We start from the raw sequence: 25,126 nt of genomic DNA on the forward strand, positions 1-25,126 counted from the left end.
CATAGTAGTGTATGTATGTCAATCCTAATCTCCCAATTCGGCCCACCCTCACCTTCCCACCCTGTGTCCACATGTCTGTTCTCTACATCTGCATCTCTGTTCCTGCCCTGCAAATAGGTTCATCTGTACCATTTTTCTAGATTCCACATATACACGTTAATATACGATATTTGTTTTTCTCTTTCTGGCTTAGTTCACTCTGTATGACAGACTGTAGGTCCATCCACATCTCTACAAATGACCCAATTTCGTTCCTTTTTATGGCTAATATTCCATTGTATATATGTGCCACATCTTCTTTATCCATTCATCTGTCTGTGGACATTTAGGTTATTTCCATGTCTTGGCTATTGTAAATAGTGCTGCAGTGAACATTGGGGTACATGTGTCCTTCTGAGTTATGGTTTCCTCAGGGTATATGCCCAGTAGGGGCATTGCTGTGTCGTATGGTAGTTGTATTTTTAGTTTTTTAAGGAACCTCCATACTGTTCTCCATAGTGGCTGTATCAGTTTACATTCCCACCAATAGTGTAAGACGGTTCCCTTTTCTCCACACCCTCTCCAGCATTTGTTGTTTGTAGATTTTTGATGATGGCCATTCTGACTGGTGTGAGGTGATAACTAACTATAGTTTTGATATGCATTCCTCTAATAATTAGTGATGTTGAGCATCCTTTCATGTGCCCCTTGGCCATCTGTATGTCCTCCTTGGAGAGATGTCTATTTAGGTCTTCTGCCCATTTTTGGATTGGGTTGTTTGTTTTTTTGATATGGAGCTGCATGTGCTGCTTGTATATTTTGGAGATTAATCCTTTGTTGCTTCCTTTGCAATTATTTCCTCCCATTCTGAGGGTTGTCTTTTCATCTTGTTTATGATTTCCTTTGCTATGCAAAAGCTTTTAAGTTTAATTAGGTCCCATTTGTTTATTTTGTTATTTTCATTACTCTAGGAGGGGGGTAAAAAAAGATCTTGCTGTGGTTTATGTCAAACTGTTTTTCCTATGTTTTTCTCTAAGAGTTTTATAGTGTCTGGTCTTCCATTTAGGTCTTTAATCCATTTTGAGTTGTTTTTGTTTTTATTTTTGTTTTTTGCGGTACGCAGGCCTCTCACTGTTGTGGCCTCTCCCGTTGCGGAGCACAGGCTCCGGACGCGCAGGCTCAGCAGCCATGGCTCACGGGCCCAGCCGCTCCGCAGCATGAGGGATCCTCCCGGACCGGGGCACGAACCCGTGTCCCCTGCTTCGGCAGGCGGACTCTCAACCACTGCGCCACCAGGGAAGCCCCGAGTTTACTTTTGTGTATGGTGTTAGGTAGGTGTTAGGTGTTAGTTGGGTGTCAAGTAGACGGTATACTGACCTTTAGAAGTAGGGCTCCAATGGACAAGGGGGTGGTGGATTGTCAAGCATCAGAATGAATTCACCTTAAGAACAAACTGGCTCTGATCCCAGCCAACCCCAGAGTCTAGCCAGAGGCCCATTAGAAATAAATGCAAACTGTAGTATCGCTTTTACAAGGTGGTGCCACTCTACACTGTTAAATCTAATCAATCCATGTTAAATCTAAGCACACTCCCATTATTAGCTCAGTCCTCACCGTATCCCATTTCTATGAAGGCTCCTATGGAAACTTTTTAAAGAGATTTTCTGATTTACTTTTTTTGATAACATTTTTTTCCCTTGAAGTATAGTTAATTTACAGTGTTGTGTTAGATTCAGGTGTACAGCAAAGTGATTCAGAGATATATCTATATATATACACACACATATATGTGTACTTTTTCAGATTCTTTTCCATTATGGGTTAGTACAAGATACCGAACATAGTTTCCTGTGCTGTACAGTAGGTGCGTGTTGTTTATTTTATGTATAGTAGTGTGAATCTCTTAATCCCAAACTCCTAATTTATCTCCACCACCCACCCCTCTGCCCCCACTGCCATCCCCTTTGGTAACTATAAGTTTATTTTCTATGTCTGTGAGTCTGTTTCTGTTTTGTAAATAAGTTCACTTGAGTGGATTTCTTATGCTTTTGAAGAATAGGAGTAATGTGTGTGTCTTGGGGGATAGAGGGATGTGCTCAAAGGGCCCTTAACAGTTCTATAATTCTTGGAGTCCATAAATTAAATTAAATTCTTGGAGTCCATAAGTTTGATATTAAAATAAATCTTCTAGGGCTTCCCTGGTGGCACAGTGGTTGAGAGTCCGCCTGCCGATGCAGGGGACACGGGTTCGTGCCCGGTCTGGGAAGATCCCACATGCCGCAGAGCGGCTGGGCCCGTGAGCCATGGCCACTGAGCCTGCGCGTCCAGAGCCTGTGCTCCACAATGGGAGAGGCCACAACAGTGAGAGGCCCGCGTACCACAAAAAAATATAAATAAATAAACAAAATAAATCTTCTATTTTAAACCAAAGCAATGTTTTCATTTTAATGTTTCAAGGCTTTCCATGTACCTTTTATCACATAATGCAATTCACTTATGTACTGAGTCCTTTTAATGTACATAAGTGCTTTAAGTACTTTGAAAAGAACTGAAGAAATAGAAGGTTGGGCCTATGTCCTCAGATGTTAACCTACCTAGAAAAGGAGAAATGCAGAATGAGAGTATCAACCACTCGTAGGGATTATTACTTGGATACCTTTCAGACATACCTGGTTTTGATTTTGACACGACAGTAGGACTCCCAATGTGGGCTGGAATTTCCATGCGCTGTGAAAAGTGGTAAGCAAGCAACCACAAAGGTTCAAGTAACCAATAACATTTCCTGCCTGCGACGTTTTTTGCAGGTGAAGATACCAAATGGGTGGTAAGTTAGGATTAAAATTAGCTAAACTGTCACAGCAATGCTGTCTTCCTTTACACTCAGCCACCGTGGAGTTCTCATGGTCTAGAAGTATGTTTTGTGAGTCCTCTGCTGTGCAGGCTGACACCAAAGAAGGTCTGATCCATGCTACCACCTTGTGTTCTCCCTGGCCACATTCCTTCCTCTCCTTCCATGTTGAAATGGTCTCCTCTGATCCCGAGACTGAGGGAGCTCACCTGTGTCCACTGCACTGGCCGTCCTCCATCTGTTAATGGTTCAGCGTGCTGACCCTCTGATTTACTGTCTCCTCTACTCCCTTTTTCACCAAGGTCAGACATAGTTTTCCAAAAGCCTACTGAGTGCGATTATATACCCGCACTATCCTAGACCTCGTGGTCAGTATAAAAATCAATGAGATTCTTCTCCCCAGCCTGGGGCTCCCACACTGAAGAGCTAGTAAGAGGGCTCGGAGGGTAGATGCGTGGCTGGGGGGTGGATGGATGCGAAGAAAGAAACTATGAGAATGGGCACGTACACAAAGGCCTCTCGGATGGGCAGACCTGAGTTTGAATCCCAACTCAGACAGGTATTAGTTCTGCAAACTCGGGCAAGAAATTCACTATGTGAGAGCCTCAGATTCCTAGTCTGTGAAATGGGAGTAATAATTCCCACCTAGCCTGGGTGGTGGTGCGGATTAGAGAGTGTAATTGCTGAGAGAAGCGCTTGGTGAAATTAGCAAGCACCCAAACCAGGACCTATATAGCTACAACAAAAGATGATAAGTGATGTAAGTGCAAACAGACGGGGTGGGAGCGCCCAGCAGAAAGGCTCACAGCTGGCAGGAGGCCGCACGTGAGCTCGTGCACAGGTCAGGGGCCCTCCCAGCTTCTGGGTGATCTTCCACCTCCATGCTGGGCTGGGCAGAGCCAGGCAGCGCAGGGCCCACGGGCCGCATACCTGGGAGACAGAAAGTCCCTGCAAAGTTGGACATTTACCTGCACATAAACCTGCACGTGTATCTGGAGCAGGCATGACCCAGAGCTCCACCCCCTGGGGCACCAGCTGAGGGGGCAGAATGGAGGGATGGAAAGGGCACCGCTGTCCTTGTTGACTTCAGCCAGTCCCGGGCATTGAAGATCATTCCACTCTCCAGAAAGCGAGGTCACGTCATCGTTTTTCCCTCCCCCCACTCTGGATATCTAAGGTGAAGTGTTTTCTCCAGCTCAGAGGCTGAGAATGGTGTGGAGGAGAAAAAGAAGGTCTGCAGGTCGCCAGCAGCCCTGTCCCCTGCTCTGTCCAGCGAGACCGAGCCTGCAGACCCGAAGAGAATCATTTCCCTGCGGTGAGTCCTCACCTTGACTCTGTTCTTTTCACCTTTCGGGGAGGAGGGGTTGCTGGGAGGAGCTGGTGTTTCTAGTTTTATGGTGATGGTTAACAGTGAAGATCTCCTACAAGCAGATGACACCCCTGAGAAAGAAGTGGGGTGTTTTTCCTTGATATCCAGGCACTGGCACCTGCCTTCCTTTCTCAGCTCTTCCTGCCAGCCTCTCTTCTCCTTCCCACTGCAGCCTTCTGCAGAATTTCTGCCCCTTTCTGAAAGCACTGATTTTGCTACATGATAAAGCTGGGGTAGGCCCCTCTCTGGCATGGAGTTAGAAGAACCTGGAAAGGCTGCCAGGGTTGCTGCTGAGGCCGCCCAGGTTGGATTGTCTGCTCGGCCTGTGGGTGTGCACACCTGCTGTCTCACTTTCCTGGCAGCCACGGAAAAGAGCGGAGGGAAACCCTGCCTGGGATCCCCGGGCGGGGTGTGCACATCTCCCTGGGCTGCCCATTTCCTGGGGCCGGTGCTGGAAGCTGGGCTCAGTTTGGTCATGGGGCTGTGAGGGGACAGGCGGTTTGAGATGTGGAGCTCTGGTCCCCGTCACTCTCAGGGGCACCAATTATGTGTTTGCTTTCACTTGGAAGGAAGAAGTAGGAACTTCAAGTTGCTTTTCTTCCCTTAAAAGAGAACGGTTAAGCCAGTGATCAATTACAGGTAACTGTGGCCATTTATCCACACCAAGTGGAGGAGTAATAGCTCTCCTCCCCATATTAGAACTGTCAGAACTCCTACCTTCTACGTCTTTTGTCCTCTGCTAAAGGATGATTAAATAACTCCTGCTTTTCCCTTCCTTCCTGGCTACCCAGCCCACGGCTTCTCTGCAAATCTATACCTCACTCAGGATCAAGCATAAGTCTTCACTCTGCCCCCAGATTTTTCTATTCTGACTATCACTCCCAATTCTGTCTCCATCTTTTCTGCATGACTGTTTTGATGCATCTCACTTTTTTTTTTTTTTTTTTTTTTGCGGTACGCGGGTCTCTCACTGTTGTGGTCTCTCCCGTTGCGGAGCACAGGCTCTGGACGTGCAGGCCCAGCGGCCATGGCTCACGGGCCCAGCCGCTCCGCGGCATGTGGGATCTTCCCAGACCGGGGCACAAACCTGTGTCCCCTGCATCGGCAGGCGGACTCTCAACCACTGCGCCACCAGGGAAGCCCCAATTCTGAATTTCTGAATAAAAATGTTTTGCACTAGGTTTCAGGTCCTGCTCATAGTCATCTGTATGAAGTGAGACTAACACAGTTGAAAAGATACAAAGAAATAACGCATGTAAATAAGCATGCCTCCCACCCCTACCTCAGAGCCAATGCTGTGCAGACAAGCCCTTCTACTTGAAATCATCAAGGGTACAGCTGCACTTTTGTCACATTTGCTTACAGTCCATTGTTCTTCAAAAGGTCTGATCATTGCCTTGACAGTACCATTAACATTTATTAATTTGAATCAGTAGAGGTGATAACTTCAAATTAGTGGCTAGTATAAATAATAGGTAATTTGACATTTGTAAAAACAATTTTATTTTCAAGTAGAGTACAAATGTCTACTCATAGTTTTTTTAAAAAAGTCATTCCTGGGGCTTCCCTGGTGGCGCAGTGGTTGAGAGTCCGCCTGCCAATGCAAGGGACACGGGTTCGTGTCCCGGTCCGGGAAGATCCCACATGCCGCGGAGCGGCTGGGCCCGTGAGCCATGGCCGCTGAGCCTGCGCGTCCGGAGCCTGTGCTCCGCAACTGGAGAGGCCACAACAGTGAGAGGCCCGCGTACCGCAAAAAAAAAAAAAAAAAGAATTGAAAAAGTCATTCCTAGAATTCTAAAGAAATTTATATCTGTGAATTGGTTCGGTGGCCAGTAACTGAATCCAAATCTCTGTGCCTTGAATTGATGAGAGAGATTTTGCCTCTGGTTTGAGCATTGTGGACGCAAAACTGTTGCGGGCAGCAGAGGCCTGGGACATCACATAGTCAGTCTCTTCACAGCTGAGAAAGCCAGAGTCCAAAGTCTCTCTAACTTCATTTCTGTCCCTCTGTCACACCCATATGCCACCCAGATTGCTTAAGAGTCTTCTTAAATTCACTTTGAACCAAACATTATTTTAACTGAGCCTCATTCTAAAGAATCCTATCGTGGAATCATGAATTTCATGTGCCATTTTTTCCCCCCAATAAACAGAAAAAAATCTACATAATTGTATCACAAAATTTTTCCATGTGTATACCTCTAAAAGTCATGCATGCATTCCACTTTGAAATGGCTGGGTTTCGCTGTACGGTTAAAGATGCAAATTCTACTCAAATGAAGAGCCAGGACTAGAATCACCTTGGAAAGAAATCTGGGAGCTCTGACCTCTGCCCTTATGAGAACAAAGGAAGGACTTCCAAACATGTTCTTTTTTTATCCTGATTTCACTTCTATTTTCCCACTCTGGGATGTTCTGTCTCTCTTTTCCCCATACCCAATTCCTGCTCATCCTGTTAGGCCCAGTGTATTAAACCCTCACTGACCTGCTGGTCTCTTCTCTTACCTCCTGTTGGACTTAACTGTCTCTATACCACCTCCTAACGCCTATGATATGTATTGTTTTGATGCTACATCATGTACTGCCTTTTTAAAAAGATGCTTGATATGCGCACAGGTTCCTTAAGGATAAGGACTGTCTTGTGCGCCCCGAGGCATTTAACATTACGCCTCTCTCAATTAACACGTGTTAAGTATTCACAGAATTCTGGATTGAACTATAGCTGCAGTTTCAATAATCAGCCTCCAGTACTCCTCTTTATACTGCTTAAAATACTTTTGAGATGATATAATTACTTTCACAGCTCAATCGATACTTCTCCCTTCCATAAGGTACGGTTTCTTCAGTTCGGGATCCCGCCTGCTGGAATCACCCCGTCTCCCACACCGTGTCCTTAGAGTCCTGAGGGATTATCGATGTCTAGAAGAGAAAAATCAGTGTCAGGCTTTCTTGTGAGCTGGTATAATAATCAAGATGTATTACACTGTATACAATTAATGGTAGCGTAAAAAATTCATCTTACGGACTTCTTGGATTTTCTTTCCTCAGGTCGAAATCCAGTTTTGATGGTGCCTCTTTAGCAAGTGAGAAGAGTGACTGTAAAACAGAAAGCAAGAATGACTCTAAGATTGAAAGGAAAAAGGCTTCGTCTTCCAGCCAGGTAATTTGGGAATGAAATGTGTATTGTCTCAGAGGGTGACAGAAGCATTGAAGCCAATGGGAAGAGGGAACGCAAGGGTCAGGACTAAGGTAGGCACAGATTTTAGAGAATCAGGAAGAAAGGACCGGCTGCAGCTCCCTCGGGCGAGCTTTCATCAACATTATATTTCACAGCTGACCATGCGGCACATGCAGAGGGGCAGTGAGTACTGAGAGTCATGTGCTTGTCTAATAATTAGCGGAGACCAGGAGAGGTGTGACATCCTTGCACTACAATTAAAGAGTGTGATAAGGCACCTGTGTGAATAGAAGGCTTCCCAACTGCACACAGAGGAGGAAAACCTGGGAACAGGGTCATTATTCTTCTTTGGAAGCAATTTGGGGTCTGCTTCAAAATACACCCAGATGGGTAACAAAGCCCAGTTCTGTGTCATAGAGTATGACATACTTACTGGGGCCAACAGTTTGGGGCTTTTTGACACTTCACTCCTAAAATACTTAAATATCTATCTCCTAAGAACTAGAACAAGAAACTGTTGGCTCACCCAAGAAATTTAACTAGATAGTAAATATACAAAAATATTACTAATATAAAATCCATTTTCGATTTCCACAATTGTCCCAGTAGTGAATGTCCTTTATAAAGACTTTTTGCTCCCCCTCTCTAGAATCCAGTTGAACCATGCACTGCATTTATTTGTCATGTCACCTTTAATTTAGATCAGTCCCTACCTTTTTTTAATTTTTATTTTTATTAATTTCACATTTTTGAAGACTCCATGGCCCAGGATATTCTTAAATCAAGCATATAACCAATGCTCACTGTAGCCATTAGAAAGAAGATCTCGGCAAAGCCCTGATAGAACACCTAGCTTTAATCAAGGAAACTTTCTGGATGCAAGATGTACTCCAAGGAAGCAGCAAGAGCTAACCTACTTTATGTGAGGTGTTCATCTATAAACGAGTGTACTTGAGGGGACCATCTGTCATACGCATGACCTGTCTGAAGCTCTTCTTTATGGCAATAGTAGGGCCATTTCTGCCACTGAGACTACTCCTAGTTTGGATAATGCATCATCAAGGGCCAACTTGTGGTATCTCTCTGTTCTGCTCATAAGACTCTGCCTGCTAGGATGCTTTTGAAGAAAAGCGGTCCTGTGGATGGAGGACCCAGCTCTACCTCTTAGTAGCTGTGTGGAGCCAGTTAAGTCGCTCAGAATCCCTGAGGCACAGGGTCCTGAACTGACATCAGTTCCCAGGTTACTGTGGGGCTGGGAGTAGTGTTTTGTGAAAGCATTTTACAAACTGTAAATTGCTGTCTATACATTGTTGTCACAAGTGGAAACAGATGAAAATGAAGTGATTTGCAGCATTTCAGACTCTTGGGCCTTCTACCGCCCTGGAGAGTTAAGTCTTCTGTGTGAAATCCTACTTGTCACCTCCCCCTGACACTGGTTAAGGGAACACCTTCACAACAGTAACAGTCACAGTGACAAACCGGAGATGTATTACCCCATTTAAGCCTTACGGCATCCCTCTGAGGCAGCTACTGGCACAGAAGAGAAAACTGGCCCAGAGAGGTTAAGTAACTAGGCCAGGATCACGTGCCACAGAAGAGGTACAGCTAAAACTTAAACTCAGGGTAATCTGATACAGGGCTTTTAACCACTACCCTCTTCTGAGAGTACTCACTGGGACCTTTAGTGCCCTGGGATCCACTACCTGGTGAGATTTCTTAGAATTTTATCTCATTTCTTATTAGGGACATCCTTGTCCAGCCACTTCTGCAGAAGGCTGACCACCAGCTACTTCACGATTATAGATATATATATGTCCAGTCAGCAAGTCACTAATCTTGTTGGAAAATGAAACCTTTGTGCCCTGCCGTCACTGTTTTTCACTGAAGGGTGGGGTTGGGGACTATAAGATCAGGGAGAATGAACTCCTAAGATTCTCTGTTAAGGGTGGGGAGATTTGTTACATAATTTAGATTGAAGTTAAAATTCATGATGTTTGAGAACAAGAGTGGTGATGCCTGTGTTTTGTTGTCCTTGTAGGACAAGGCAAACATGCACTTCCACAAGCTGTTTCTGGATGTCCCCACTGAGGAACCCCTGAGGCAAAGTAAGTTCTGACTTGGTTGACTTTGAAAAGATGCTAACTGGTTTGGGAGAAGAAAGAGTCTGGGGACTGAATCACCAAGGGGAATAGGTTTCTGAAAGTCATGATGTAACAATAACACCGACCTCACTCAGCTTTCACCCAGCACCTTGAAAGATAAGGGAGTAGAATGGGAGAGTGACCTCCTCCACGGGATATGGGGATCCCGAATTTCCTCACCTGGCATACTAACTGCTGAAATGTGTTGTGATTGGATCGTGCTGAGTTTTAAGATAATAAGACCCCAGAGCAAGGGAGGCCACTAGAGGAAGACAACACAGACCTAGGTGGACAGACATGTCAACCCCTGTGCTGTACAGGGCTCAGCGGTCACACCTAAACACCTGGCCCAGCACAACGTTCAGCACCTGCTCTACTCCGCTGAGTGCATCTGGGGCCCAGGGTTCCATTTCAGCTTCCCTCAGTACACAAATGCTAAGGCAGCATGCTGGCTTCCTCCCACCATCTCCAAACAGGAAGGTGTGGGTCATGTGCTCTCCCCACAATGAGACCATCTATTTCAAAAGGAGTCATTAGTGACCATACCAGGGTAGAAAGGGCAGCAGTGCCAACATTAGCACAAGGATGACACACCTTCCCAAAGAGAGGAGTTTTTTTTTTTTTTTTGCGGTACGCGGGCCTCTCACTGTTGTGGCCTCTCCCGTTGCGGAGCACAGGCTCCAGACGCGCAGGCTCAGCGGCCATGGCTCACGGGCCCAGCCGCTCCGCGGCATGAGGGATCTTCCCGGACCGGGGCACGAACCCGCGTCCCCTGCATCGGCAGGCGGACTCTCAACCACTGCGCCACCAGGGAAGCCCCTTGCCTTTCCATTTTGATGTTTATACTGAAGTTTGTAAGACTTGGAATTAAAAAACAAACTCTCATCTCCATAGCTTTATTCCACTAAAGATGACTGAAAAAGAGGTGAGAGATCTTTTGAGCATGTGAGTGTATTATCTCTGCGCATCTCTGAGTCACCAACATATATACACAATTTTCATTTTAAATGGAAATTCTAAATGATGTTATACCTGTATATATTTTCCCAGGTTTTACCTGTGCTCTACAGAAAGAAATATTATACCAAGGGAAGCTCTTTGTATCAGAAAACTGGATTTGTTTTCATTCCAAGGTCTTTGGAAAAGACACTAAGGTTGGTATAATTTTTCAGAAAGAAAGCTAATCCTGCATTTTCTTATATATTGTGACTATTAATTGTTTTAAATGTAGCAATGTCTATAAATATTTGTGTCATTATTATTCCTTTATACCAAGTTTCCTTTACTATAGTTCCAAATACTACAGGTTCTAAATGCCTCTAGATAACCCAAACTTCCCTTTTTCCCTAAACAGCACTCTCTCATTCATTTCCTTATATATATATATATATATATATATATATATATATATATATCGCCCACAGTCCTACCTTAAATCCTTTTTACCAGATGTCACCAGTACACTCTTAAAGTTTTTCATATGGAGAATGTGTCATAATTTGTTTCAAAGACATACATTAAACCCAAAACAATTCTTTAAAGAAATTTGAATTTTACACCATATTCACAGTTGTCATCAGAGATATCTAGGCAAACAGGCCTATAAATAAGATACTTACTAGAGCTCACTGTGTCACCAGCACAAAATGAGCAGGATTTGGAGCATTTTAGGCCTGGTCGGGGGGAGTCACATACCCTCAGTCCCCAGTGAACACGGACATCTTTTCCTTCTCACTAAACACAGATTTGGGGGAGCAGAGGCCCACGATACCTGAGCCTTTAAGGAGGATAGCCTGAAGAAGTTGGCAGTTTTCCCAGGGCACCGCCTTCTAAAACGAGGCCCTTGGGACTTTGGCATGAGAAGCGAAAAACTAATTCCACCCCACTGACATTCTTTCCCTTTGAGCTGTGATGTCATATCACACAGTTCAGTCAGGCCACCAGAACAAAGTAGCAGAGAAACACCTGGGGTTTGCGTGACCTCAGTGAGTTTTTGTTTTTTTTTTTGCGGTACGTGGGCCTCTCACTGTTGTGGCCTCTCCCGTTGCGGAGCACATGCTCCGGACGTGCAGGCTCAGCGGCCATGGCTCACGGGCCTATCCGCTCCACGGCATGTGGGATCTTCCCACACCGGGGCACGAACCCGTGTCCCCTGCATCGGCAGGTGGATTCTCAACCACTGCGCCACCAGGGAAGCTCTCAGTAAGATTTTAATCATTCTGATTCGTGATTATGAATAAGCAGCTTTTATACTCTTGAAGTTGCTGATTAAAAACTTTTGTTTTGACTGGTAGATATGTTTTATTTAAATATTCTCCCTAAAGCCACTGGCAGTCTTATAAATAAAGACCACTTAACAAATATAATGGAAATTCTTTATTTTGGTTTTGAGTCAGCAGACTAACGTCAAACGTAATTTTTATTGTACAGAGTTATGTTTAGATATACATAGTTTAGATTCACAGTATTATTTGAATCAGTATAATGCAAAGCAATATTGAATAGTATGGCACCATATTTCTAGATTTCTGGATTATAAGCAGTTGTTCATGAAGTGGGGAAGGGAACTGGGTAGTACTGATCTCCAGTTCCGTGGGATAAAGACAATTCTCAGGAATAGAGAGAGCCAACACCTCTGACCAAAGCAGCAGGGGTTGAAAACAGTAGTGAACAAAGAATTAGCCTTGGGCTTCCCTGGTGGCACAGTGGTTAAGAATCCGCCTGCCAATGCAGGGGACATGGGTTCGAGCCCTGGACCAGGAAGATCCCACATGCCATGGAGCAACTGAGCCCGTGCGCCACAACTACTGAGCCTGAGCTCTAGAGCCCGCGAGCCACATCTACTGAGCCTGTGTGCTGCAACTACTGAAGTCTGCATGCCTACAGCCCATGCTCTGCAACAAGAGAAGCCACGACAATGAGAAGCCTGCGCACCGCAACGAAGAGTAGCCCACGCTCACCACAACTAGAGAAAGCCCACACGCAGCAATGAAGACCCAACACAGCCAAAAAATAAATAAGTAAAATAAATAATTTTTTTTAAAAATTAGCCTTTGTTAAAGGATGGGGAATTCACAAAGCCAGTAAGTGATTTCAAGCTAATAATGATTCTAGCAATGGTTTCAAAATCCTATCTCTACCTAAGAAAGAACTGACCAAAAAAGGCTAAAAGGAGTGACCTGTTTTTTTAAAGACAAGGACATGTGGGATTGCTTTTGCATGTGCTGTATCTAATCTAAGAGACAAGAGGGGGTGGGAAGATATAAGAACCATGATAGTGACTTGCACATTCCTTACCCACTGAGGATGGTGTCAAGGAGATGTGGGCTTCAGCTCTGTGGCAGAATTTGCTCACTGCCAACAGACCTTAGTCCAACATGATCCAATGTGAACTAAAAACAAGCAAGCAATCTGCTCTAGGAAGGGGAATTTTCGAAGCACCCTAAAGTGTAACTTTAATCAGAACCTTTTCCTCAGCCTGTTTGTATTTTTATTTTTTTATTTATTTTACTTTTTTTTTTTTTGCGGTACACAGGCCTCCCACTGCTGTGGCCTCTCCCGTTGTGGGGCACAGGCTCCGGACGCGCAGGCTCAGCGGCCATGGCTCACGGGCCCAGCCGCTCCGCGGCATGTGGGATCTTCCCGGACCGGGGCACGAACCCGTGTCCCCTGCATCGGCAGGCGGACTCCCAACCACTGTGCCACCAGGGAAGCCCTGTTTGTATTTTTAGATGCTAGTAAAATTAAAGGCATGTATCACATTGCATCTAGGCTCAAACAGAGAAGTGATTCATGCTTTATTTCTCAAATGTTATCTAGTTGTCACTTATACTCATGAAGCAATTGAGAGAAACTCCTTCTTAAGGAGTTTCTCTTCCATGCCTTACATTCTGCAAAAATCCCAATTTATAGCCCCTTATCACTGTGTGTTTGTGTTGCTGGTGAGAACGAAATTAGGCTCATTGTTGTATCATCATCTGTCTTGGAAGATCTTAAATTCTTTTTCCCAAAGTAATCCCAATTTATCACTTCTGAATTATCTCCCCAACTTCAAAAGTTTCGTGGGTAGAGTTCTTTGGCAAAATAGATTTTTTTCTTTAGTGTCTAATTTAGATTAGCCCCTCATTCCTCATAGTCTTCCCATCAGGAACTTGGAGGGGCAGTAGAACAACTCCATCTCATAAACCTAAATATGAATGCAAACATTCTAAATTAAAATGTAAGAAAATTGAAAGCTTCGTTTTGGTCCTTCAAGCTGGCAGTACTAACATAAGCCCCTCCTCTTCCCCACTGACCTTGTTGATCTCTTTCAGAATATGTGAAGCATTTTTACAAAATGTATGTTCATGTGAGTGTGTGCACCTGTGGAGGGATTCAGGCCCTTTTCTTTTTACTAGGAGAGGGAGTGACTCTCTTTTCAGGGATCAAAGTGATGTGATCCATTTTCCTTTGAGATCAAACCTGGTTGAAGGGCTGTAACATAAAAATATCAGGAACATCTACTATTCTTTGCGGCATCTGGTACATTCTTGCAGTACCTTGTATGAAAAAGAACCCCTATTTTGGATCAGATTGGTTCAAATTCTATCTTTGTAACTTATTTATGACCTTGAGAAAGTCATATACCTCTCTAAACAAACATCCTTATCTCTTAGAATGTCTACATTATAGGACTGTCATATTTAAATGAAATTGTCATCTGGTAAATAGGTATTGATAATGGTAGCTGCTGTAATTGTCATTGTTGTTATTCTTTATTGTTTGAGCCAGAAAAGAACTTAAGGGTGCTTGTGTTTTACCCATCCTCTTTTTTATGAGACAGATGAGGAAATGAATGACATTTTTATTGAGTGCTAGGCATTTTCTATCTATTATCTCATTTAATCCACAGAAAATCCTGGGAAATAGGTAAGACTGTCTCTATTTTATAAGTCAGGAAACCAAGGCCAAGAAAGGATAGCTTACAAGGTTGAATAAGTCATGTGGCTAGTAATAGAACTGAGAATTCAGGCCCCAGACTTCCTGTTCAAAAATGGGTCTACTATACCAGTGCTTTTCAGCCTTTTTCCCCAAGGACAGAAGAGAGCAGGGTGTGTGGAGATGAGCTCAAAGTAGATGACCACAAGCATGTAACTTCTTTAGAGCCTTGGGATTACCTTTAAAATGGCTGTACATTTTGCATTCTATTCACATGTCCCAGGTTTCCCACCAAACCCTTCTGTAGACTTGATGATCCAGACGACCTCGGTGACACTCTTCTAAGATTCACTTTTCTTCATGGAGGCTGGAGAGCTTGCTGCTGGTTTTATCTTTTTTTATTTTTCCTTTAACATGAAGATTTGGAGTCCTGCTCTGTGAAGCCTGAACCCATGTTAACTCAGTGATTCTGTTTCAGATCTCTATTCCGGCTTTCTCGGTAACCCTGATAAAGAAAACCAAAACTGCCCTTCTGGTGCCAAATGCCCTGATTATAGCGACAGTCACAGACAGGGTAAGTACGCAGCAGGCGCGGGCACCCTGCTTTGTCCTACTCTGGGTTTCATTGCCTTAGGGGCTTCTTGCGGAGGACCAAGACCCTGAACCATAATACCATGAATCAGGAGTTACTCTGTAAGACTAATTTTTGAAATCACAGCCTTTAGACATTTGTGTAGTGTTGTTTCCCCTGACAAAGTGATTTATTCTAATGTAATAGTTGCCAATTTTGAATTTCCTGCTGACTTCATTATACTTACTTGACCAAAGTCAAAAAAGTAAAATTCTTTCCCAACTTCCTTTTCCCTAACATCTGTTAGGTCAGGTCAGGCTACAGGGATATATTTCATTTCTTTATTATTATTTAACATGCCACCATCACCACCACCTTATTCACAGGGTGCGGCAGGGCGATATGAGGAGTCCCTGGGGCGGGGTTGGCCAGCCTCCCCATAACCTCCATTGGTGCCTCCCCAGAGCCAACCTGAAGATGTAAAACTTGGGCTTGCTATTCAAGTTCAGCTTGAGGACCAGTTCCTAGGCCCTCTTTGCCTCCAGGTTGCCTTAACTACCCCTCTTCAATACAGTAGTTCTGGAGCTGTCATTGACTGTTGGGCTACCCCAGACATGGGCAACCTGAAATATTTGCATGGAGAGCGATGTGTGTTTCACCTTGGCAAGAGAGAGAGAGTAGAATGGTTTGGTTACTCATGTTTCACTTGAACTTATTTTTAAATATTTTACGTACTATTTTGATGAAAGCATAAAAGCTACATTTCATTTCTAATCATACTGAATAACTTAAAGGGGGAAGGAGAAAGAAGGAAAGATTAAAAGAGGCTATTCTGATGAGCTAGGAAATATGTTAATATCTGTTTCTAGATTTTTTTTTTAATACGAATGGCTAACAAGCATCAGGTACTTCTTGCCAGGAGTACACAAAATGCTTTCCTTATATTTACACGTTTATTCCACACTACCATACTGTAAGGGATGGGGACTGTTAAGAAAACTGAAACTAAGAGTTTGCCCAGTGTCACCCACTTGGTAGGTAACAGAGCCAAAATTTGCAACCCGGTCTGTCTAATGCCAGAACCCGTAATGTTAACTACTTTGGAATACAGTATTTGCTCGGAAAGTGTATCAGTTTCTCTCATGGGAATGCAGGAGAGGGTAATCACAAACTTTGGAAAGGGGGTGTGAAAAGATGCTGTGGCTCAAATAGATGGAAAAAGTGTGAACTTTTTTATTTCTCTACGTGTGGTTTATGGTAAAATCATTTTTCCTTGTGTTATTTGTCTCCAAATTACTTGTCTAGCTCTGACTTGACTTCTTTCCCATAACTTATTTATAAGCATTCACCAGAAAATCTCCATATTTGTACAAGAAAGAATCTGGAAGTGGCTTGAAAAAGAATGAGCCTTTTAGAGTGGCTGGGACATTTTCAATGGAAATCTAGGTCAGAGCAGAGAAAGCAGACCCTTGGGAATTGTTAAATACCTTCTGAAAGGGGGGCGGGGAAGGGAGGGAGAGGCTTAAAAGAGGACCTGGCGAATACAACTGGCCTTTCTTTACTATCCAGGTCTTTTCCATCCATGCTTGTTTGGGGCACCTATGTCAGAGCACCGGAGATTTCATTTTGCTCTACATTTCTGTATTATTTAAGTTGGGTTTGAGAGTTTTGTTGCTATTGTGAGAGAATATATTCACTTTATTCCAGGAATGGAATAAAAACTGAATGTGTGGCTGAGCGGAATGAGAATATAGACTTGGTATAGAATATAGTCTATGGTGTTTGAAAATGACAAACTATACAGATAAATTTTTTAACTCTAAACACTCACTTCTAGTCGAGCAGTATCTGTTAATAATTAAATAATTATTATTTTGTTTTTCAGTACATATTTGTCTCCTTACTCTCCAGAGATTCAACTTACAAACTACTAAAATCTGTGTGTGGACACTTAGAAGTAAGTACAACATCTCTGAGCCTCAACTGCTGTCTCTCTTCTGTATTTCTTATGGTTTTGTAGTTGATCTGGTTTTTTCATTTTGTAAAACTAATTTTGTTTCGATAATTTCAGAATACAAGTACTGGCAACAGTCCCAATCCATCTTCTCTTGAAAACAGTTTCCAGGCAGACCGCCCTTCATCTCTGCCTCTGGTGAGTTGCCTACATAACTATCTAAATGCAAAAGAAAGTGAGTAGGTCCCACAATCACACTTCTCCTTACACCATGACCAGGGTGCGGGAGGAACTTAGGACCACAGTATTGGAGGCAAAGTTGAAGAAACAGGGCATTTCTGTCCTGAAGAAGAGGGGACCATAGGAGGTCATCAACTTTTTCAGATAATTAAAGAGTCATCCTGCAAAAGAAAAGAAACATGATAGTGAGCTGTTTTAGCCAGTTACTGGTCCATGGAGGTATTCAGCAAATCTTGCTCTGTTTGTCTGTCAGCGTTGTTTTAGAGGGATTCACCAGTCTATTTAGGTAGGGCATGATTCATCCCACAAGTCGTTGAATGCCTTCTATGTTCAGGGCACCATGCTAGTGTACCCATAAGGACACCAGGAAAAATCAAAACTAGTTCTTGCCTTCAAAGTCTTTACAGCTTAGTAGAGAAGATGAGGGATACCCAGAAATAACTGTAAAAGAAGAAAGCTGTAATGCCCAAGAGGTAGAGATTCTTTGATTCCCTTAGACTTTCTGACTACAGAGTAAATCTCGAACAGGAAGTAGCTCCCCCGATTTGTACGAGATTTATACCTGTGATGGTATCATGCAAGCCCAAGAGAGTCCTAGCTGTGTTGTTCAAATGGTTGTTCCCAAATTGATAAAACGTTTTAATACCTTTGGTGAAGCAGTATGAGCCCAGAGTTTCAACATCTCCAATTTTTTTTTTTTAACTTTATTTATTTTTGGCCGCGTTGGGTCTTCGTCGCTGCGCACAGGCCTTGTCTAGTTGCAGTGAGCGGGGGCTACTCTTCATTGAGGTGCGTGGGCTCCTCATTGTGGTGGCTTCTCTTGTTGCGGAGCACGGGCTCTAGGCGCGCAGGCTTCAGTAGTTGTGGCTCGCAGGCTCTAGAGCACAGGCTCAGTAGTTGTGGCGCACGGGCTTAGTTGCTCCGTGGCATGTGGGATCTTCCTGGACCAGGGCTCGAACCCGTGTCCCCCGCATTGGCAGGTGGATTTCTAACCACTGCGCCACCAGGGAAGCCCTACAAATCTTTTTTTTTTTTTGAGAGCTGTTAAAAAGTATAGGGGTTGAAAACGTGTTCACACAAAAACTTAAACCAGAATGTTCATAGCTGCATTATACATCATAGCCAAAAAGTGGAAGCAACCCTGATAGCCATCAGCTGATAAATGGATAAATAAAATGTAATATATCCATACAGGGAAATATTATTTGACCATAAAAATGAAGAACTACTGATACATAATACAACATGGACGAACCTTGAACACATTATGCTTAGTGGAAGAAGGCGGACGCAAAAGGCCACATGTTGCATGATTCCATGTATATGAAATGTCCAGAACAGACAAATCCATATGGGCAGAAAATGCATTCGTGGTTGCCAAGGGGTGGGATTGGGAGTGAATGCTAACGGGTAAAGGGCTTCTTTCTGGGGGGAGATGGACGTATTGTGAAATAAGACAGTGGTGATGGTTGTACGACAATGTAATTATTCTAAAAACCACTACATTTGTATACTTAAACTGGTGAGTTTTATCTCAATTTTTTGAAAAAAAAAATCTACCTTAAAAAATAGTGAGAAACAGTACAAAATAGAATGAAACACTTATGATTTGGAATCCCTCAAACATGGTTTTGAATCTGGGTTCCACCCAGCTGAGCTATGCCATGAGGCAAGCTCTTTAACTGCTCTGACTCAGCTTCCTCACCCAGTAAAATGCCAGGCTCCTGACGTGGCTGTGGAGATCAGGCGCAGTCATATGTGTTTGGAGCTTTGCATACTGCCTGATCTGTAGTAGGTGTTCAATTAATTATTAAATTGAGGAGACTTGAATTTTAAAATTTTCCTTCCCCTATAAATTCTTGCATGACATTGAAATGACTATTGAAATGGTCAAGAGACAGCTAGTTGAAGGTGAAAGGTTGGTAATTTGCTTACAAGATATGTCTCCTCTTCTTCACTTGAAGCTAAATAAATTGTGAAAAGCTCGCCGAATTGTGCCTTCACCGCGACATTTTAGTGACGCGTCCTGTCTCTTCATTTCCTAAGCACTTTGGGGAACAAGTGGGATACACAGTAAAAACATCCTGCCTTTTCCCCGACTCCTCACTCCTGTCTCACCCTTTTGTCATTTAGAAGTAATGTTACTGACCCTGTTTTGATTTGTTTGAGGGAAGAAAAAAGCTAAAACTTTCCTTTCAGTGTCTAATTTGCTAAAGCCATTTTCCCTTTTCTATTTCCAATACCTTTTTAAAACTATAATTTGAGAAAACCTTTCTCTGCATTTAGAACATGCATCTAGAACTTTCTAGCTACTTATTTGCCTTGTGTATGTCTGTTTTGGTCACGTTTTCTCATTACAAAATGCTAATGAGACTTCTCTAGCTTTACCCTAGAAGCTTTTCAAACAACAGCATCCCAGTTTTTTTCCTAGACATTTGTTATTTCAAACGAGTTGGCCACTGTTTGTTAACAGAATTCTAACTGCCCCAAAAAATCAGTAACCAGATACTCTGTGATCTGTTGAGGAAACCCAGTAGTATGGGGTAATCCTTCCTTCTTTTCCATTTTTTATAGGTCAGGCCTAAGTGAAAGGCCTGGAGGTTACAAAGTTCTGTCTGTTGAATAAAGGAAAATGGGCCTCTCTCTTCATTTCATTATTTCCCCTCAGGATTTCAACGACGAATTCTCAGATCTGGATGGAGTGGTACGGCAAAGAAGGCAAGACATGGAAGGATACAGCAGTTCTGGATCCCAGACTCCTGAATCTGAGAACTCTCGAGGTCTGGGAGATTTCTGTATCTTTACTGAAATTTAATTCTCCACAAAACATCCTTAGCTCAACCAAAAGCCAAAAACAACCAAAAAACAACACACCTTCTGAGCTAACAATTAGGAAGGGACTCTAAACAAAGGGTAGTTTGAAAGTTCAAGGAAAAGGAGTTGCCTATGTGGGTAGTACGCATTTAACAGATGTCTCTTTGGGAATTCCCTGGCGGTCCAGTGATTAGGGCTCCACGCTCTCACTGCCGAGGACCCAGGTTCAGTCCCTGGTCGGTGAACTAAAATCCCACAAGCCACATGGTGTGACAAAAAGAAAAAAAAAAAAGTCTCTTAAATAGACATAATATTGGAGTGGTTGAAAGGCAGAAACATGCAGTATTTTCTTACCTCTTCTTTAGTAATATTATTAATTATTATAGCTGAATCGTCCCCATGAGTCAGTGGGATAAGGACAGACTGCCCTTATATCATTTTATTTTTTATTTGCTTGAACATTGGATTTCATCCCCAAACCACTCAACCCGCTTGTAAGAAGATCCATTTATATTCTTTGGCGATTATGCATATTAAAGGATTGATTTGCTTTGTGGTTGATCCTATGTGTTTAAACGCACTGGGGAGAAAGCTTACCCAGCCCCGTTTCATCTTGGTAGATTTCCATGTGACAGAATCCCAGACAGTTCTGAATGTCTCCAAGGGAGAAGCAAAACCAACTCGGGCAGATGCCCTTGTGAACAGAGTGCCTGAAGGAAAAGCCAAGAGTCTCCCTGGGCATGGTAAGGAATGAATTATTTGGGGGCCAGGGGTGGACATCTGCCTGTAATTTTTAAAGGGCCCTCATGTTTCACTTTATGACTGCCTTTGCTATTCCCTCCCCCTCCCTTCCTGCTGTAGGTCTTGGCATGTTAATTCATTTATTCACTCAACAAACCGTACCCAGTTCCATGCTTTACTGTGGGGCATACAAAGGTGAACAGCCTTCGTGGAAGACCTTTCATTATTCTGAATACTTTGAGGTTGTGATTCAAAAATTACCAGTAAAACTCACGTTATTTTATTATTATTTACTGATTATTATAATAACTGCTTACCAGTTGTACTGGTAGGAGATCAAGGATGGGGTCTGTATTGTTCACCAGTCACTCCATCTCAATGCTTGGCACAGAGAAGGCTCTCAATAGACATGTATTGAATGCAACATGTGGGAAGGAATTGTAACTACTGGTTAAAATGAGAAGCAAAGGCTTTGGTTAGTATTTCCTCTGATTTTTATTACCTGGAAATAATTCTGTCTCTCAAGTACTTCTTCCCTATAGGGATACTGCTGCGCGAAGGAGATGTGTTATCATTTTTAAACAGAAGCTTTTTGTTTTCCACCCAACAGGTCAGTCAGAAACCATTGGAATCATACCCAGAGTAAAGTCTCAGAAATGTCCGACTCTCCACCATATTCTTATATTCTATGCAATTGTGTAAGTAAGTGTGTTTATTATGAATGACTTAATGATTCATTTCACTACAGGAATAATGTCATCACGTTACCAAGAGCCATTGTGAATCTCAGTTGCCTCTAATATGACCCAAATCTTTTAGGGGGAAATTTTTGTCTCCTACTTCAATACCTTTTTTCTTAAACTTAGGTCACCTTTTCATATTCATCCCTTTCTTATTTAACTAAATAGTGGGAAGGAAGGAAGGAAAAGCAAAATATGCCAAATCCAGCAGAAGACTAAGTTCTAAGTAGACACTCTTAGTTAGGAAATTGTTTCCTGGATTATGCAGCATCTTTGTTCATGTTTATTTTTCCATCTATCCCGTGTCCTCTGGATAGAGACCAAAACAACTTGAAAATGTCATCCCCTTTATTGAAAACTTAGGCATTGACTGTTTTAAGTTCCCTCTCAGCTTCTAGCCTGTAACTAGCCTGTAGCTTCTAGCCAGTTGTTCTTCTGAAAATAACCTGACCCAGTTCTAGGCTGTTCCTCAGAACCAAGGAGGATCTGCAGTTTGGTTTCCAGGTAAAGCAGAGAATGTGAGTCACAAGACTGGACACTCGCTGGCCAGGGCCTTCGACAGTACCTGGTGGGAGGAATGAGCACCAGCTCGGGAATCTACATTGGCTGGCCTTGAGCGAGACTACTGAAATGCCATTATTTGTAAATTGAGGAAATAGAGAATTTTAAATATCCTTCTAGTTCTAAAGTTTAGTGCAAGCATCAGTCTGTTGAAAAAAGACTTTTGAAGTCTCTGTAGCCAAGTTATTTTGGAAAATACCTTGCCTCAAATGTACAGTGTTGCCTCTGAGGTTACTGTTTTATGAACATCAATCAGGTCCTGGCCACTAACCTATTGGGAATTTCTCTTTTATCCCTTTCCAGTGTCTGTGCACTAATCATCTCGACCTTCTACATGAGATACAGAATTAATTCTCTGGAGGAGCGGCTGGGGTCACTAACCTCCATTGTGGACACCCAACAGACTGAGTAAGACACTTCCCTCCAGTGCTGTCTTCTGCTTGCTGTTCACATTAGTATAATGTTTGACCTGAGCTTGGCATCCTTCTTAGCAAGCATTAATTGAGGATACATTGTGTATGAGACATTCTATTAAGTGTATACATGGAAAGAAATGACCTGACTCTTCATGTTCTTGAGTTGCTATAGTGTCGCCAGTGATAAGGCAAGAAACAAGCCTAATTTTACATTATCTTGTTCTCTTATCCTAAGACTCAGTTGTGACCTTGGCCCATTTATTAAGATAGTCAAGTTTATCTTCGTACAATGGCAATGAGTCAGAAGACATTCACAGAAAAGAAGCAATTCAAGTAACTCAGCACATTTCATCATATATAACTCTTTGTATGAACTCACTTATTTACAAAACTCTTGACCACTATAAAGATCCATGTGACTAGTAATTAGTTGAATGTGTCTGTGAAGATTTTCTACCACGTATTTTCTACCATATATTTTTAACATGCCTAACCTAATTAAATCTATTGCCATAGTGGTCTTTCCTTTAAACCCATTTACATGAGGATTTTGACACATTCTCTAAAAAGTAAAATAAAGTATTCCATGTTTAGAGCATACTTTTACCTGATGTTTTAAAAGTAGAAATATTTCTTTACAGAGTAAGTACTGTGTGCTAGAGATCTATTACAGTAGATCTTTTACACAGATACAGTTTCCTCTCATAACTTCACCATAACCTTATAAGATAGCTATTATTCCCATTTTACAGATGAAGAAACTGAGACTCAGAGAAATAATTTTAACAGAATCAGGTTTCAGGTCTATATGACTACAAAAACCTAGTCACCAGTGGTTGCTTACAAGGAACAGCAGAGAAGTGAGTCAGGATATTTTCAGTGTGTATCAGAATCATCTGGATGGCTTGTTAAAACAGATTGCAGGGCCCGTTCTCCAAATTTCTGGTGCTGGCCTGGGGTCTACACTTTGAGAACTATTATGCTATACAATTCTAGGGCCTTTCTTTACAGTCTTAACAGTCACCTAAAAGTCTTGTTCTATGGCTTATGCAATGCTGGTACACAGATTATTTCTGAACCATAAATATACATTTGAAACAGTAATAAGTCTTTGGGATAAATTCATACCCTGCCCTTACTCTCACATGTTGTTCAAAATGTTAATAATACACTTAAAGCTAGGAGGTAGCTCTACATTATTGCAAACTATTAGTTCACTACCATATAAGGGGTTGATTTTATTAGGAAAATGTACCTCATGTCCTGTTATCATTTAATTAACGATGATGATGAGGGGGAAATTCCACTAATAGAAAGCAAATGTAATACTTATTCTACTATTTAAATAATCAATCCAGGAGGAGATACAATTTGAAAAACAACCATTTAAAGGGAAAATCACAAAGATCACATATTAATTATATGAGGTCAGGGAATACCCATGACGGGAAGGTCTGAATTGTCAGAATTCCGTGTGGATAAATCAGTACTCTGGGTCTCAGATACCTCGTTTAGAAATCGGAAGGTTTAGATTCAGTTTCCTTTTTGGGATCTAAGATTTTGATACTATGGATCAAGGACAAAGAAAAAACTGTTTCAGAACTACTCAGTGAAAAACATCTGATTGCTTTCTTAATATTTAGATAATCATCGATAAGTTACCAAGTACCTATGTCTCAAAAATGGATCCTATGTAAAATAAATTAGACCAGTCAATGCCATCTAAAAACTTCACATCTAAAATTAAATTACAACCAAGAAATAGAAAGGAGATACAGACCATGGTTCTTAACCTTAACATGAAAATTTAATCAATGGTTTTAGAGCAGCTCTCTGGTTAAATGCACACACATCTCTAAATTTCCTACAGTTTTAGCTGGTATAGGACCCCAGTGGACCTCAGAGTAAGAGCCCATGCCTTTAACAGTCAAGTGGTAAATAGTGAATACATCGGTTATATTACTAGACAAGGGCAATTATGTTTGTACCGCAGGTCTCAAAGAAGGAACTGCAAAAGTCACACATCAACAGAAGTTTGATTAAAGACATTCCTAAACATTATGAAAGTTCTAGTGTAAATGGTTGCTTCTCCTGTAAACAGTACATACATGACTGAGAAGAGCAGTAAGCCTTGCAAATGCATGCAGTTGTGGGCAGAGAGAGGGTATCGGGAGTTAGTAAAAGTAGTCTAAGAAACTGTGTGCTTGAGGATAATTGTCTGATTTGTGTTTGGAAGCTGAGGCGCAATGTAGCCACTTAAACAAAAATAGCTTAAGAGATTTCCAGCTAAGCTTTGAAGACTTAGTCCCCTAAACATCTAGTCTGAAGTTGAGGATTACTGCAGGGCCTTTCTGATGTGAACAAGGTAAATGCACGCTATCTTCTATTATAACCTAGTTTTCTGGTCAGATAAATTTAAAACGTGTTCATTCCACTTCTTTCTTTGCCATCGCTGCCCACAGTTAATTCTTCTCTGTGTTCTTACAGACAGACAGCACCATCCAGCCCGGGGTCACACGTACAGTTAAATGTGGAGGTCCTGTGCCGAGAGCTTACCGCCAACATAATGAGACTAGAAAAGGTGACAGGTCTCTTTCCTGGGTTGGGGGCGTTGCAGTAGTGCCTGTCCACTGCCACAGGGCAGGGGTTACACATGC

At 42.4% G+C, this 25,126-nt stretch overlaps 1 protein-coding gene across 2 annotated transcripts in view; it reads left to right on the forward strand.

Annotated features, from left to right (window-relative positions):
- Positions 1-25,126, forward strand: part of GRAMD2B (GRAM domain containing 2B) — a 104,189-nt gene that overhangs the window by 75,618 nt on the left and 3,445 nt on the right. For both annotated transcript variants that reach the window (XM_065875250.1, XM_065875251.1), the window contains exons 2-13: positions 4,023-4,142; positions 7,245-7,356; positions 9,413-9,479; positions 10,566-10,669; positions 14,911-15,006; positions 16,889-16,960; positions 17,075-17,155; positions 19,866-19,977; positions 20,632-20,754; positions 21,363-21,450; positions 22,357-22,461; positions 24,957-25,050. In XM_065875250.1, the coding sequence (XP_065731322.1) occupies positions 4,023-4,142; positions 7,245-7,356; positions 9,413-9,479; positions 10,566-10,669; positions 14,911-15,006; positions 16,889-16,960; positions 17,075-17,155; positions 19,866-19,977; positions 20,632-20,754; positions 21,363-21,450; positions 22,357-22,461; positions 24,957-25,050 (1,174 nt within the window). The remainder of the gene's footprint in view (positions 1-4,022; positions 4,143-7,244; positions 7,357-9,412; positions 9,480-10,565; positions 10,670-14,910; positions 15,007-16,888; positions 16,961-17,074; positions 17,156-19,865; positions 19,978-20,631; positions 20,755-21,362; positions 21,451-22,356; positions 22,462-24,956; positions 25,051-25,126) is intronic.

This window comes from Phocoena phocoena, chromosome 3 (assembly GCF_963924675.1).
Source record: "Phocoena phocoena chromosome 3, mPhoPho1.1, whole genome shotgun sequence".
NCBI lineage: Eukaryota > Metazoa > Chordata > Mammalia > Artiodactyla > Phocoenidae > Phocoena > Phocoena phocoena.